Source organism: Eptatretus burgeri, chromosome 3 (assembly GCF_056783735.1).
Source record: "Eptatretus burgeri isolate ZD-2024b chromosome 3, Ebu_testis_v1, whole genome shotgun sequence".
Lineage (NCBI taxonomy): Eukaryota > Metazoa > Chordata > Myxini > Myxiniformes > Myxinidae > Eptatretus > Eptatretus burgeri.
In genome coordinates this window covers 83,161,958-83,175,393 of record NC_140963.1, presented here as the reverse complement: position 1 = coordinate 83,175,393, position 13,436 = coordinate 83,161,958, and the positions used below count along the sequence as shown (strand labels likewise).

The 13,436-nt window shown below is 41.9% G+C and overlaps 1 protein-coding gene across 5 annotated transcripts in view; it reads left to right on the top strand.

Moving 5' to 3' along the window:
• LOC147030326 (integrin beta-1-like) overlaps positions 1–1,961 on the top strand; it is a 74,370-nt gene extending 72,409 nt beyond the window's left edge. For all 5 annotated transcript variants that reach the window (XM_085874256.1, XM_085874258.1, XM_085874257.1 and 2 more), the window contains one exon: positions 1,590–1,961. Coding sequence is in view for 1 of the 5 variants with exons in the window: in XM_085874255.1 (XP_085730381.1) it covers positions 1,590–1,667 (78 nt within the window). In the remaining 4 variants the exon portion in view is untranslated. The remainder of the gene's footprint in view (positions 1–1,589) is intronic.
• The last annotated feature ends 11,475 nt before the right edge of the window (positions 1,962–13,436 follow it).

Sequence of the window (13,436 nt, the reverse complement as noted above, 5' to 3'; positions counted from 1 at the left end):
ATGGTGCGGCACCTGCCAACAGTCGTGCAGTCAGGTCCACAGCCGCCCGTGTGGAGTTCGGGTGCGTGGAGGAGCTCGAGTGGGCCGGGACCAGTAGTCGGGCCGTCGGGGCGAAACGTGAGTGGAGCCAAGCAGCGGGAACCCCTTCGTTTTCCAACCAACTCTGGCCTCCAAGCACAGAACGAACGACCTCCAAAGAACTCAAGACTGAGGATGATGTCATGGTTTATAGACCTCCCTCTGCGGGGCGGGGCCTTGGTCAAAACTGACGTCACTGTCCCCCCTGATTGGACGGGGCTCCCATGGGTCCGCCCTTTCTGGGCGGGGCCTCGGCGAGGCAATGGCGAGGCCAGCCCACTCCACGCGTATGGACTCGTCAAGAAAGAGTTGGAGCGTTTGGAGAAGCCGAATAGGAACTGCGACAGCGAAGATTCTGTCTCAGAAAAACGAGCCTCCAGAGACAACAGGTGGACCGTGGTACATTGTTGCCAGCGAACCGAAGGCTGCAAGCACTCGGGTACCGTGGATCGCAATGGAGGATGGGATATAAAGATTTATTACCCACACTAAAAAAAAAAAACCGCAACGCACCCCTTCGATTTCCCACTACACACAAGGAGGGATTCTGTCTACACATATACTTAACGGCATAACTGACTTGGGACACCAGTATGTTGTACGTGTACGGTTCCTAGAACCGTAACAGTATAAAGCTTCTGGGCTGACTGATACTGTGAGTAGCATTGTGGGAGCTGATACTGCATTTCACAGTGGGTGGTTCTGCATCTTTCAGAATGCAACAAAGCCAAAATTTCACCTTCATCGGAACACTCACATTCACTTTCCCGTCTCCAATTCACAAACCTCTTTAACTGTTTAATGGATGTTGAAAGAGGGTGGATGTGTGGCAGGTGCCCCCTGTTGGTCATTACCTTGACAGCAATTGATGGTTTGGCACAGTTATTGGCTTGGATTATACATATTTACGTTTATACATTGTATGTTCTAAAGTTGTGCAATTCTGGCTCCTTGTTAACAATAAGCACCTCTTAAGATCGTTTGTCGATGATGACGTCATCAACGCCAAAATGAAAGTATCTGTGAAGTCAAAAAGTAGTGTAAAATTACCATTGTGTTGTAAAAGTTTTAACATAAATTTCTGTGAAAACTTTCATAAAGTCCACCAAAAAATGAAGTATGCTTTCCATTTTGCCAGAGGATGCACTGATGACGTCATAAATATTTCCATCAAGTATGATATATTGGATATTTTCATGTTTTTTTTCAACCTGGGGATCGCAAATAGAAATGAAAACAGCTTTATTCGTAAATACCAAGCAGCTCTTTTCAGGTTGCACAATATCAATATTATTTACATATTGGTTCGGTTCAAAACATGTTTCCCATCATGAGGGTTTGAAACACGAGAAGGTTTATTATCAGAGCATGTTTGCAGATCTGATTCTTATGGGTTTTGTGGGGGGTTTTGATCAAACTTTGAGCATGTTCTTCACCATTAGCAGTTTATATTGTTGTTTCTGTTGTTATTTATTATAACAAATTATATTGTGTTGTTTTTACCCCTACAGGGAGAAAACCCTATTTATAAGAGTGCAGTGACAACTATAATGAATCCAAGATATGAAGGAAAATCAAAGGAGTTTTGAAGTGGATACTTTGCGTTCATTGTAGAAATGTGTGTACATTAATAATTTCGTTGTTTCTTTACTCACGTTTTTTGTGATTCGTCGTTTTTCTTAAGCAAAGCAACCTATTAGGCGCTGACAGGTGTAAATGAGTCTAAGATCACACTTTGCCTTGTCCGAGCCACGTTGGAATGAAGCTCACATAATTTTATATTGCTATAGTACTTGATTGTTTGAGCAGAATAACGATTTTTTGTTTTGCTCACATGTTGCACAAAGATTACAGAAATAAAACTCTTCATGTCAATGCAGAAATTCCTCAGTTTCATTTGTGCTCAATGAGATGTCGACATGCCTGGTGTTGGCTCAGTGGTTAGGGTGGTGGCTTGGGATCCTAGGGTCCTGAGTTCAAGCCTCGTTTCCCGCTGAATTATTTCACCAGGGGGTTGACTCAGCCTGCCATCCTTCCGAGGTCGGCAAAATGAGTACCAGCTTGCTGAGATGACTGAGTCATTCGAGTATCCTGCGTCGGAGTGGCGACCCGTCCAGGATTGTACCCAATAGTCAAGGAGACTGCTTTAGCAGCACCAACGCTCTGTACAGAGTATGATCCCAATGGGATGGAGATGTCGACGTTGAGACGGTGTTGGCACAGCGAGCAGGACATGTCCTTCTCGGCTTCTCCTGGTAAGTGCGGAACCTCCTGGAGCTTCTCTTCTCCAGCTTGGAACAACAGGACTATTTCCAGTCGTGGAGTCTTTAAATTTTGTAAGGAGTGAGACGATGTCATTAGCAGCTCTTGACAGCAACTCACACAAGTACTAAAGGAACATGTGAATCAGAAAATTGACACAGCACTTGGCTCACAAGCCAGGGTGCAATTCTCCCCTCTGAGGATAAATGGCCGGCCACATCCAAGTCATAAATCCTGCTGAAAAGGACGATGAATGCACATAAGGCACACGATTGAGCCGCAAATCAGGCTTTCGAACAACAGCGCCAAGTGCTGGTGAAGTATCCGGCCACATTTAAAAAGCACTCGGTGGCTGTTCAAACACAATTAAATCTCTCTTTTGGGGCAAAAAGGAAAGGCCTGCGAAGTGGAGGAGGCATGAGAGTGGAAGAAGTGTTACATTCTCACTGGAAAATTGTGGAAATAGAGATTTCAGATTTCTGGTGCATTTTGGAGGTCTTATGCAGTGGCACATTTGACTACCTTTTCTTATTATTCTTTTTTATATGCAAGATTGAGGTTAAAAGAAAATCTAGATGACGGAAGACAAAAATGCAATGTACTGACAGCAGGTCAGTGGGTGCGACAGGTGGATACAATGAGTGAGGTGGATGAATGAATAGGAAAAGAGGAAAGAGGAGGGGAAGAAACACAATAACCTTCAAGTGAGAAAGTTGGCTTAAAAGTAATTGATGGGGGTAGAAAATACAATGGGTTGGGGGTGGGGGATAATATGAGATCCTGGTGCACCACTTATTTGAAGTCCTGGAGGGAAGGGTGCGATTGAGCAGTCTCAGGAAGATGGTTCTGCAAACGTGACACAAGAGGAAGAAAAGAGTGAAGGTTTGCATGGTTAGCCTGGTTTACAAGAAGGGCGTTATTGGAAGAACACGCGTATCCTGGGAGATCTGGGTAGGATCGGAGAGCTGAGAGAGAGCACAGGTCGGTTCATCCAAAAGAGAAGGGGGGGAAATACAAATGCCACCAACTTGTCTGTGATGTGAAGCAATAAGCCTCGTCTCCAAGCCTCATAGTGAAAGAGTCCAATAATGTTGTGAGCTTTAGATTGCACAGACTCCAGGAGTGACTGATGTGATGCTGCAGCACCAGCCCAAAGGTGAGAGCGGTACTCCATTGAGTTGCAGACAAAGACCTTTTCGGCTGTGAGATTATCTAATTTTTCAATGAATAGAATAAGACGAAATAAGATTTCAGCATAAATTTTTTTTTTTTAAGTTTGGTGAAATTTTGGACATTCTGGCAAAGTTCACTCTCAGATAATTGGCACAATATATCAAATAAAGTTTCATAATGTAGGGTGTACAATCAATTGTATCCCCCTAACCCATGGATGTGACTGACAAATGGTAGATAGACAAGGAACTCATTTGAGGAAGGTGAAGATGGGAGTTTATGTAGCGGGAATTTCCATGCCAAGACAAATATTGTGTCGACCCAACATGTAAGGTTTTATTTTGGTTAGATCTAAATTGAGGAAAATAGCACGAGTTTCATGTTTTTAAAACTAATCTCTCCAGGAATATTCATGAAATGTGGAACATGACATTCAAGAAGCATCGTTGTGCATGGAGAGAAGGTGGGTAACGAACATAATTGCATGCTTGAAGGGCACTTAGAGCAAGTGTTGTGTCAGTTCTAGTTTTGCTGGATTATTTATCGTGCTATGCAAACGTGTGAAAACAATCACCATCCTATATAGCAAGGTGTCATTGCTAGCTCTTTGATTTGCACGGCCTTTTACTCCACCTCCGAAGGAACATGCACAAATGTATATGTGATGTGTCTGTCTGTAACATAGCATCAGAAAGAATAATGTCTGAGACTTTTTTAAAAAATCAATGAAACTTACTGCCCTGCTTGCACTGGTTGATCACCAGCAAAGCAAGATTTGAGAATAATATTTCCCCATTGTTTACATGTTGCAACAACCTGGACCATAATTTCCTTCATTGTTCTGAACAGGTGTCAAGGCTCGTGCAAGGGTGAAACACCAGGTGACAAAGGACCAACAGACGCATGGTGATTTGAAGACGTAAAATTTTACGCAATGCTCGATGAAGACACCCCCTCCCCATATTTCATACCTTAATACCAGAATGCTATTTATCCCGTCGATAGCCTGGTGTTGGCGCAGTGGTTAGGGCAGCGGCTTGGGATCCAAAAGGTCCTGAGTTCAAGCCCCGTTGGGCCACTGAATTAATACACCAGGGGGTTGACTCAGCCTGTCATCCTTCCGAGGTCGGCGAAATGAGTACCAGTGTACTGGGCCGGTGTATACCCCGGTTAAAATAGGTGTACCATATCCCTGCGTTGTAAGAGGCGACCAGGGTTGCGTCAGGAAGGGCATCCGGCGTAAAACATGTGCCAAATCACTATGCGGATCATACGGATGATCCGCTGTGGCGACCCCGAACGGGAGCAGCCGAAAGAAGAAGAAGAAGAAGAAGAAGAAGAGGAAGAAGATTTATCCCGTTGATTTTTATTCAGGTATTACGAACTATATTTGACAAAGTAAAGGAGGTACAGTGTACAATCAATAAGACGTAGCAGCAGTAGGAATCCCTGTTATGATGTCATTCACCTGTAATGCTCAGAGTGATGTAATCGTTTCTCAGCATATTCAATTGCTTTAATTTGCAAATGAGATTAAGTGTCTGTGTAAAAAGAAATGATGGAATAGTCTCAAAACTGCACCAACAATATTAATTTTGTACTTTTGCAATTTACATTTCATTCTTATTTTATAACATTTATTGTACAGATCTGAGCATTTATTGCATCTAATTTTTGGTAAAAGCATCTTTCCCGCAGAAGGAAAGAAAAAGTTAACCAAGGGGCCGCCGTACAATATTGTGCATCCTCGTCTACAGAATAATCAACTAGAAAAACGCATTTGTGAAAACTGTGGACTGAATAGACGCTTGATAAAGTCGGTGACGACACAGTTACGAATCTTCTGGAAAAAGGACACTCCAACGATTCAAACTACACCGCAAAAGGCAGTATAAAATGTGTGTCCTCAGCGTGTGGTGGCCAAATGTCAAGGCAAACTTACATGTATCATAAAGTACATGGAGAACGAAGAATTGGAGTGGCTTGATGAGGATGATGTCAACACGGATAGTTTGGAAATGCCACTTCATGTATCTGTTGGCATGGGTACACCACCACTTCCTCCTCGAACACAATGACTAGCATGTGAAAACGATGTTTAAAAAAAGCAATTTGCTTTTATCATTAATGTATTGATTACGTGTATTATTAAATACTTGCATTTTTAAATAAAGGGTGCACGGAGCATCTTTAAATAATGGGTGCATGGAACATATTTAAACAAGTAAAAAAAGACATAAAATAAAGCGTCATAGCCCCCAGTATTTTAGGAATTCTGCTGTGCAGAGTTAAACGGGTAGCCATATTTATGTACAACTAAAATGGCCACCAGTCAATCAGTCGGCCATCTTTGATCAGATTGCAAAATAAAGTGAGGTGCATGTGTATGCCGTCATGTACTGTGCTTATGCCAAGTTTGAACAAAATCAGACCATGCAAGTGTGATAAATGGTTGAGGACACATTTAAGTAACAAAATGACCACCAGTCAGCCATTTTGGATCTAATCTCAAAACAAAATGATGTGCTTATGTAAGCCTTCTTTCTTTATCTGTGTGCCAAGTTTCAACAACATCGGTAAATGCATGTCCAAGAAATGGTCGAAGACGTGTTCAACATCAGGGATTTTTTAAACTAAAATGACCGCCAATCAACCATCTTGGATATGATCTTGAACAAAACTGGCGTGCATATGTAAGTCATAATTCTTTATCAATTTGCCAAGTTTGAACAATATCATTAAATACAGGTCTGAGAAATCGTTGAGGATGTGTTCGGATAGTGTTTTTTTTACAACTAAAATGGCCATCAGTCAGCCATCTTTGATCATCGCAAAACAAAATGATGTTCATATATGTATAACATCATGTGTTGTCTTTATGCCAAATACAAATAAAATTGGTCTATACATGTCCGAGATATGGTTGCTCCAATGCACACACACGAAAATTGAGACCAAATCCATAAGCCCCCGTTTTGGATTAAGTCCAATGGGGGCTAAAAAAAAAAAAGGGTATGTGGAGAATTTTTAAATCAAGGGGGCTTGGAACATCTTTAAATAAAGAGTGCCTTGAACAAAGTTGTCATTGATTGATTTAGTGTTACTTAACGGCACTGGAAACACCCCCCCCCTCCACCCCCTATACCCCTCCACCCTGTAGCACTCCGTAACGCTTGGACATACAATACCACCTTCTCCCCCCATGCATTACGTAATTTCTGAATGGGCCCAAATTATACAAGAACGTACAGATAGACCATCGCATGAGGACAAGAACTGTATGTGGAAGGATGACGGGATCTCAGCAGGAGTAGCAATGCTCAACGTTACGAATATAAATGGGAGAGACTGTGAGGTTGCAGTGAACAGTTGACTTGGATTCCTGAACAGAAGAGCATGATACAACACATGTGGGAAGAGGTGGGAAAAGAGGGGGATGAGCGAATGGAGATGACTATTGGGTTTAGACTGGGAGGGAGTTGGGGGGTAACAATGAGAGTTTCAGGTAGAATATATGTAACCTTGCAGGGCAACGGTTTGGTGCAGACAGGTGAGACGATAGGAGGAACAAGACCAGAATCAAGCTGTGGTAAAAGACTACTGCCTGTGATGAATGAGATGCAAATCATGAGAGTCAGCCTCCCATCATGAGGTGCCAATGGCAATGAGGCCTTCAGACTTCATTGCCTCAAAGGGAGAAAGATGGGAAGTAACACCTCCTGTCCAGTGAGGAGCCATACGAGGTAGCCAATGATGTCAAAACAAGTTGCCAAAGGTTAACCATATTCGGACCAACGTCATTGTCTACCTGGGATATTTACCAACACTTAAGAAGAAGAAGGACTTATGCACTGTTATAAGTTAAGTACTTGGCCCTGCAGATAGTTTCAGAGAAGTGGCCAGCTTATATAGAGAGATATGATCTGCCCAATAAGGTTATGGCAGATGGTGAGACCCAGGAGCTCTCCAAGACTTTCCTTCTCATAGAGAGATTGACCACAGACATAAATAATTGGGGGATTTGCCGGCTGGTCGATATAGAGGGACAAAGTAGGAGTGTGGGCTTTTCCTGCATTAAAGGACATGTTCCAGGTAGATAAGAAGAAGAGCCACTCATTTTGCGTCTTTGGACGCAAAGAGCTGCCAAGGCCTGATGTTCAACTGAAGGTGATAGAACTTAGAGTTACCATATTTCAACTTTCAAAGAAAGAGGACAATCCGAAAATGAGGACACTCTTTTCAAGTGTTTCCTTTCCATATTGAGCAAATATTACTGGAGATATTGTGCTTGTCCAAGTCCACATGAGATTGTGAATCAATACAGCACTTTTATTCACCACAGAGATGTACGTACCAAATCTACAGCAACGCATTCTGCTTCCCATTCTTGTCGACCACTTTGAAAACACAGAAATTTCTTTTTTTAGTTCTGCGGGAATTTACACTTTCGTTTTGGCATTGTGTTTGGGGGTAGTAAAATAAAATATCAAATAAAGAGCTCTTTAGGAAAATCAAATAAGTGTGTATAGTACAGGCTGAGAAAAGACACTGAATGGCTGACTGAGCACACCACTGGCCTGTGGCCTGTCTGTCTCTGTCTCCCTGTCTGTCCCTGCATGTCTGTCTGTCTCTGTCTCTCTGACTCTGTTTGTGTCTGTCTCTCTGTGTCTCTGTCTCTCCTGTCAATCTCTCTCTCTCTCTCTCTCTCTCTCTGTCTCTCACTGTCTCTCTCGCTCTGTCTCTGTCTCTCTCACTATGTCTGTCTGCCTCTCTCATTGGACGAGAAGTGGACACATGCGTGTCGATGTTCAAACACGTCCATTAAGAGTGAATTTTTATAAGATAGGCCCAAAATGGTAACATTTGAACATTGATGTCTTCAGATATTTTTCAAATTTTTATCCGAGGTTGTGTATGGTCCAAAACTCAGAAAGCCAATTTTTTGATGTGATTGACCCATTCCCCACCGTTTGGGCCACACCCAAAGTTTGGAGAATTTGACACCCTTGAAATTTTTTTCCATTTTCAAAGTGAATTATTTAGAATAACCATCAGTTGCCCAAGGAAATTCCTTTACAAACTTATTTTATGGTTTGGGTACTAAAATATTTTGAACAAAAATCTTTGGAATCTGGATGGTTATGGATAGTGGTGCCACCTATAATCCCTTTCGGCAAACATTCACTTCAGACTTTCTCTGGCTATATTTTGAATAACCATCAACATCCCATGGATTTTATTAGTGCATAAGATAGTACAAGTCCTGTACTATCCGAGGAAAGTAAAACATTCATGGGACCTTGGTGGTTATGGCAGTAAAGGGGGTCTCAAGACCACTTCGGGCTATACGAAGCCCTTTTTCGAGCCACGCCCACTCCCATAACCATCCTGACATTTTGAAACTAATATTATCAAATGAAAGTTCCATATCTATACTAACAAAACCAATAGTAAAATCTATGGGACCTTTTAAAAACAAAAAATAAAACAGGTCCAAAGTTGCCTTGTTTGTAAGATAATGTACATATCGATGTACATATAATGTATAGGTATATGTACACAGCATGTACATGGTCTGCCTCTGTCACCAATTTCCATCACTTGCTACAGAAGTCCACTATATTCCATTGCTGATTCAAGAGTAAAGTACTTTCACTTAATGTCTTATCTGTTTTTGTGCCATCCATCCTAAAAATCTGTTTGGTTCCTTTAACCCCATGCTGTTTTGAATGTGGCCAAGATAGGTAGAAAAATGTTTTCTCAATGTGAATCTTTGATTAGCCTGAAAGGTTTGAAGAAAATCCATGAAATATTTAGATACAATTTATGTAACTCTTGGGTAGGATGGTTTATAAGAAACAGACAGTATTTTTAGGATAGTCCATGGGAATCTGTCCACATTTTTTCTATGCTAAACGTTTGATGTAAGCCTTGGCATCTTCATCATCTTTCTTTTGGAAGATCAGCTGGCATCGATTGTTGATAACCATTGGCAGATGCATCTTGCACAGAACTGTTGAAATTGGGTGTTCTTCGATCTCTGGTGTACTGGGCCAAATGAATAATTCCTTTCCACACAAATGAAGGAATGAAACATTGACAGCCTCTCCATTATCCAGAATTCAGTGATGCGATACTGGTCAGCGAGTGAGATCTTCGTGGCAGAAATGGGCCGCAAATACCATGATTTCCATTGTCGAAAATGCACGACCTATATGCCATGGCTGAGTGATGTCCCCGAAACAAAAATATGCAGTTACTGTCGAGCAAAAGTATCTGTTTGGAGAAGTAGGCCTAAACTTTTATTGGTGCATGAATAAAAGGATTTTTTTCTATAAGATTTTATTTCGCCTATGTTTTTTCAGAATGGACTGAACATGAACAGCAGGAAGCAATGTTCAAATCACCCCATTTTTCTACTGGCTTTCATTCAACAAACCAAAATATAAATAAATCAACTAAACATGAACTAGACTCAGCCATGCTATCCCTGACACCATGGCATTAGTATGACCTACATTCATAATGCCTAATGATAGAACTATGCTGATTTCACATAGGAACAGACAGTAAACGCATGGTATCTTGGATTGAATTGATGCTGGATTTCAAAACTGCTAATCCCAGATAACCTTTGACCTATTTATAAGCAGACAAATGTGGGAAATTGTAACTTACCAGATATGATATATAAGGATTGGGGGGATATAAATTCAGCTTTCATTTTTTACATGTTCTTTCATCTTGCCAAGACAAAGAAAAGGAAATTACAAATGGCAGGATGGGAAAAAAGTCATGTAAGGCGGCAAATACAAATGAAAGAAATCACCTTGCATCTCATAATTACGTGGTTTCAAGATAAAAAATGCATACAAAAGACAAAATTTGCTCAAAACAGCATTTATTTCATAATACATACATATTTTACAGTTTAAAATAGAATCAGCAATGGAATATAGTGGACTTCTGCAGCAAGTGATGGAAATTGGTGATAGAGGAAGACCATGTACATGTCGCGTACATATACCTGTACATTATATGTACATTATCTGTCAAATAAGGCAACTTTAGACCTGTTTCATTCTTTGTTTTTAAAAGGTCCCATGGATTTTACTATTGGTTTTGTTGGTATAGATATGGAACTTTCATTTGATAATATTAGTTTCAAAATATTAGGATGGTTATGGGAGTGGGCGTGGCTCGAAAAAAGGCTTCGTATAGCCCGAAGTGGTCTTGAGACCCCCTTTGCTGCCATAACCACCAAGGTCCCATGAATGTTTTACTTTCAGAGGATAGTACAGTACTTGTACCATCTTATGCACTAATAAAATCCAAGGGACCTTGATGGTTATTAAAAATATGGCCAGAGAAAGTCTGAAGTGAATGTTTGCCGAAACGGATTATAGGTGGCGCCACTCACCATAACCATCCAGATCACATAGATTTTTGTACAAAATATTTTAGTACCCAAACCATATAATAAGTTTGTAAAGGAATTTCCTTGGGCAACTGATGGTTATTCTAAATAATTGACTTTGAAAATTGGAAAAAATTTCAAGGGTGTCAAAACCTCCAAATTTTGGGTGTGGCCCAAACGGTGGGGAATGGGTCAATCACATCAAAAATTTGGCTTTCTGAGTTTTAGACCATACACAACCTAGGATAAAAATTTGAAAAATATATGAAGACACCAATGTTCATGGGTGGGCCTATCTTATAAAAATTCACTCTTAAGCCATGATGGAGAAGTGCATGTAGTGGTACCAAACTGTCCTGGTTGAAACATGACCACCACATTTTATCTTCATAAGGAAATGTACAAAAATGGTTTAACCATTTAAATAATGTAAAAAAGTATCCCAAATCTTAAAAGGAATTACTTTGAAAATGCAAAAGCATAAATAAATTTAAAAAGGCAAAATCCCAGATATTTTTTAGATATTGTTAAGGTTGTGGGGGTAGATAGAGGAATTTAATCGGAAAGCTAGGATTGAATAGTGTTGTTTGGTCTGTGGTCGTGTAGGAGACATCTCAATGGAATTAAGTAGGGAAACTGTGAGCTTAAGTGTTATGTGTCACCACACAGGGGGTGATGTGGTGTTAATTAGATAGGGATTAAGAATAAGTCCCCCCCCCACCCCGTATGTGATTGCCCCTCCTGTAACCTATGCCTACGTTTTTGCATTTACAAGTGAGCCAAACTTCCGAGCAGGCAGAAGCCCCACCTCCAAGGGTGATGGCGAGCGAAGTCACGTCCCCGAGGCTTATGATTGATGGGCATGACGTCAGAAGCTAGCCAAACGTGCCGAGTGGGTGGAGGCCTCACCTTCCCGGGTTTCGTGCAAGCAAGCCACTGCCTGGAGGAGGAAACGGTGGTTCGGTGTGACGTCCAAGAAGAAGGGTTGGTTGCGTAGCGATCGTGAGAGAATGGGAGCGCAGGCACGAGGTCAGTGTGAAGAGGGGTTCATTGCGGAGTAAAGAAAGCATGTGGTCGAGAGACGAGAATGTAACTAGGAGATGGCGTAAAAGATCAGGGCATGATGAAATGGCTTTCTTTCGGTGCATGAAGAAGATGGCACAATTATCATATTCATGCTGAGGAAATTTTGGCTCATGTGGTGAAGCAAGACACTGGTCTTTGGCTTTTGGTTGAGTCATGAGGAATGAGCATCGAGGCGGCGTGTGTGTCACTGAAGGGGACGGCGCGATTCTGCAAATCCGTGGTGTCGGTGAGGCCGATCAACACACGAAGAGGCTGAATTGGGTCCCTGAGCCCTGGTGTTGGATACCGCTGATGAATTGCCTGACGGACGTTTTTTCCCACTGTGTGGGAGCGGCTTAACGCCATTTTTGGGCATCCACGACGCACCTCGATTCCACTTTCCATGAAGACCATCTCTGGACCAAGCTAAGTGCCAGAATAAAGGAAGGATTTGCTTTTCTTTTCTTTCGTTTTCTCCTTTTTCTGTATTTAAGTCCATGTGTAGAGGTGCCTCGACTTCGACTTTAGCCTACCTCACATATTATTTTATTCTGATTATTGTCCTTTGTAAATATTTGTCTATTTTCATGACATCAGTTTATTTTAAGGGGCTGTGTCTGTGTATTTTTTGTGAGGCTCGCGTATAAACCACCCCATGCTGTGCTTCCCTGTGCCTGTGTCCCTCCGCTATTGTGCCCTGCCTCTCTCACACACATCCACCTCCTAATCATGAAAAACCACTCCACCATCTGGGCTGGAGGTGTTAACCGCCCGTCACCACAATTTGGGTCGGGAGAATGAACCTGGACCGCCAGCGCCGTGACAATATTGAAAAAAACCTGGCTGGACAGAGATTTAAGGACTGAAATGGACGAGTCCAGGAAAAACCGGACAAATAGTAACCCTAGATTTAGCCAGGAATTATGCAATTTGTTCAGCGTGCCAGTGAGAACCGACTTGTTCTTTACATAGGGCACTGTGGGATCTCTAATGGCTGCCAGTTAATGCTAGCAAAAGGGACACCCGGCTTAACGTCCATAAGGAACAGTGCACAGCATGATGAAACACTGTATGCATTCAATGCATCTTATCCGAGTTTATAGTAAGGTGAGGAATCGAACCCAGACTAGATATCTCAAAGGTAAGTACGCTACCTCAGCATGACCCTCCACCCATTGAACTGTGAAAAGACTGGAAAGATTATGGCGATTCACATTGCACGCACCATTGTGTCGCCACCGCGAAGCCCCTTTTCTCGGCACACGCCGCCATGTTGTGAGGCCCATTGCATGATGCACCGTGTCCTGCGTTGCCTTATGGCCCTTATGTCAGGGAGCAAAACTTATTTGAGGGATCGATGAAAGATTTGGCATTTTTGTTTTACTTTTTCCCACAAGACCCAGGCGAATCATGCACAGATGTATTATAATAATAATAATAA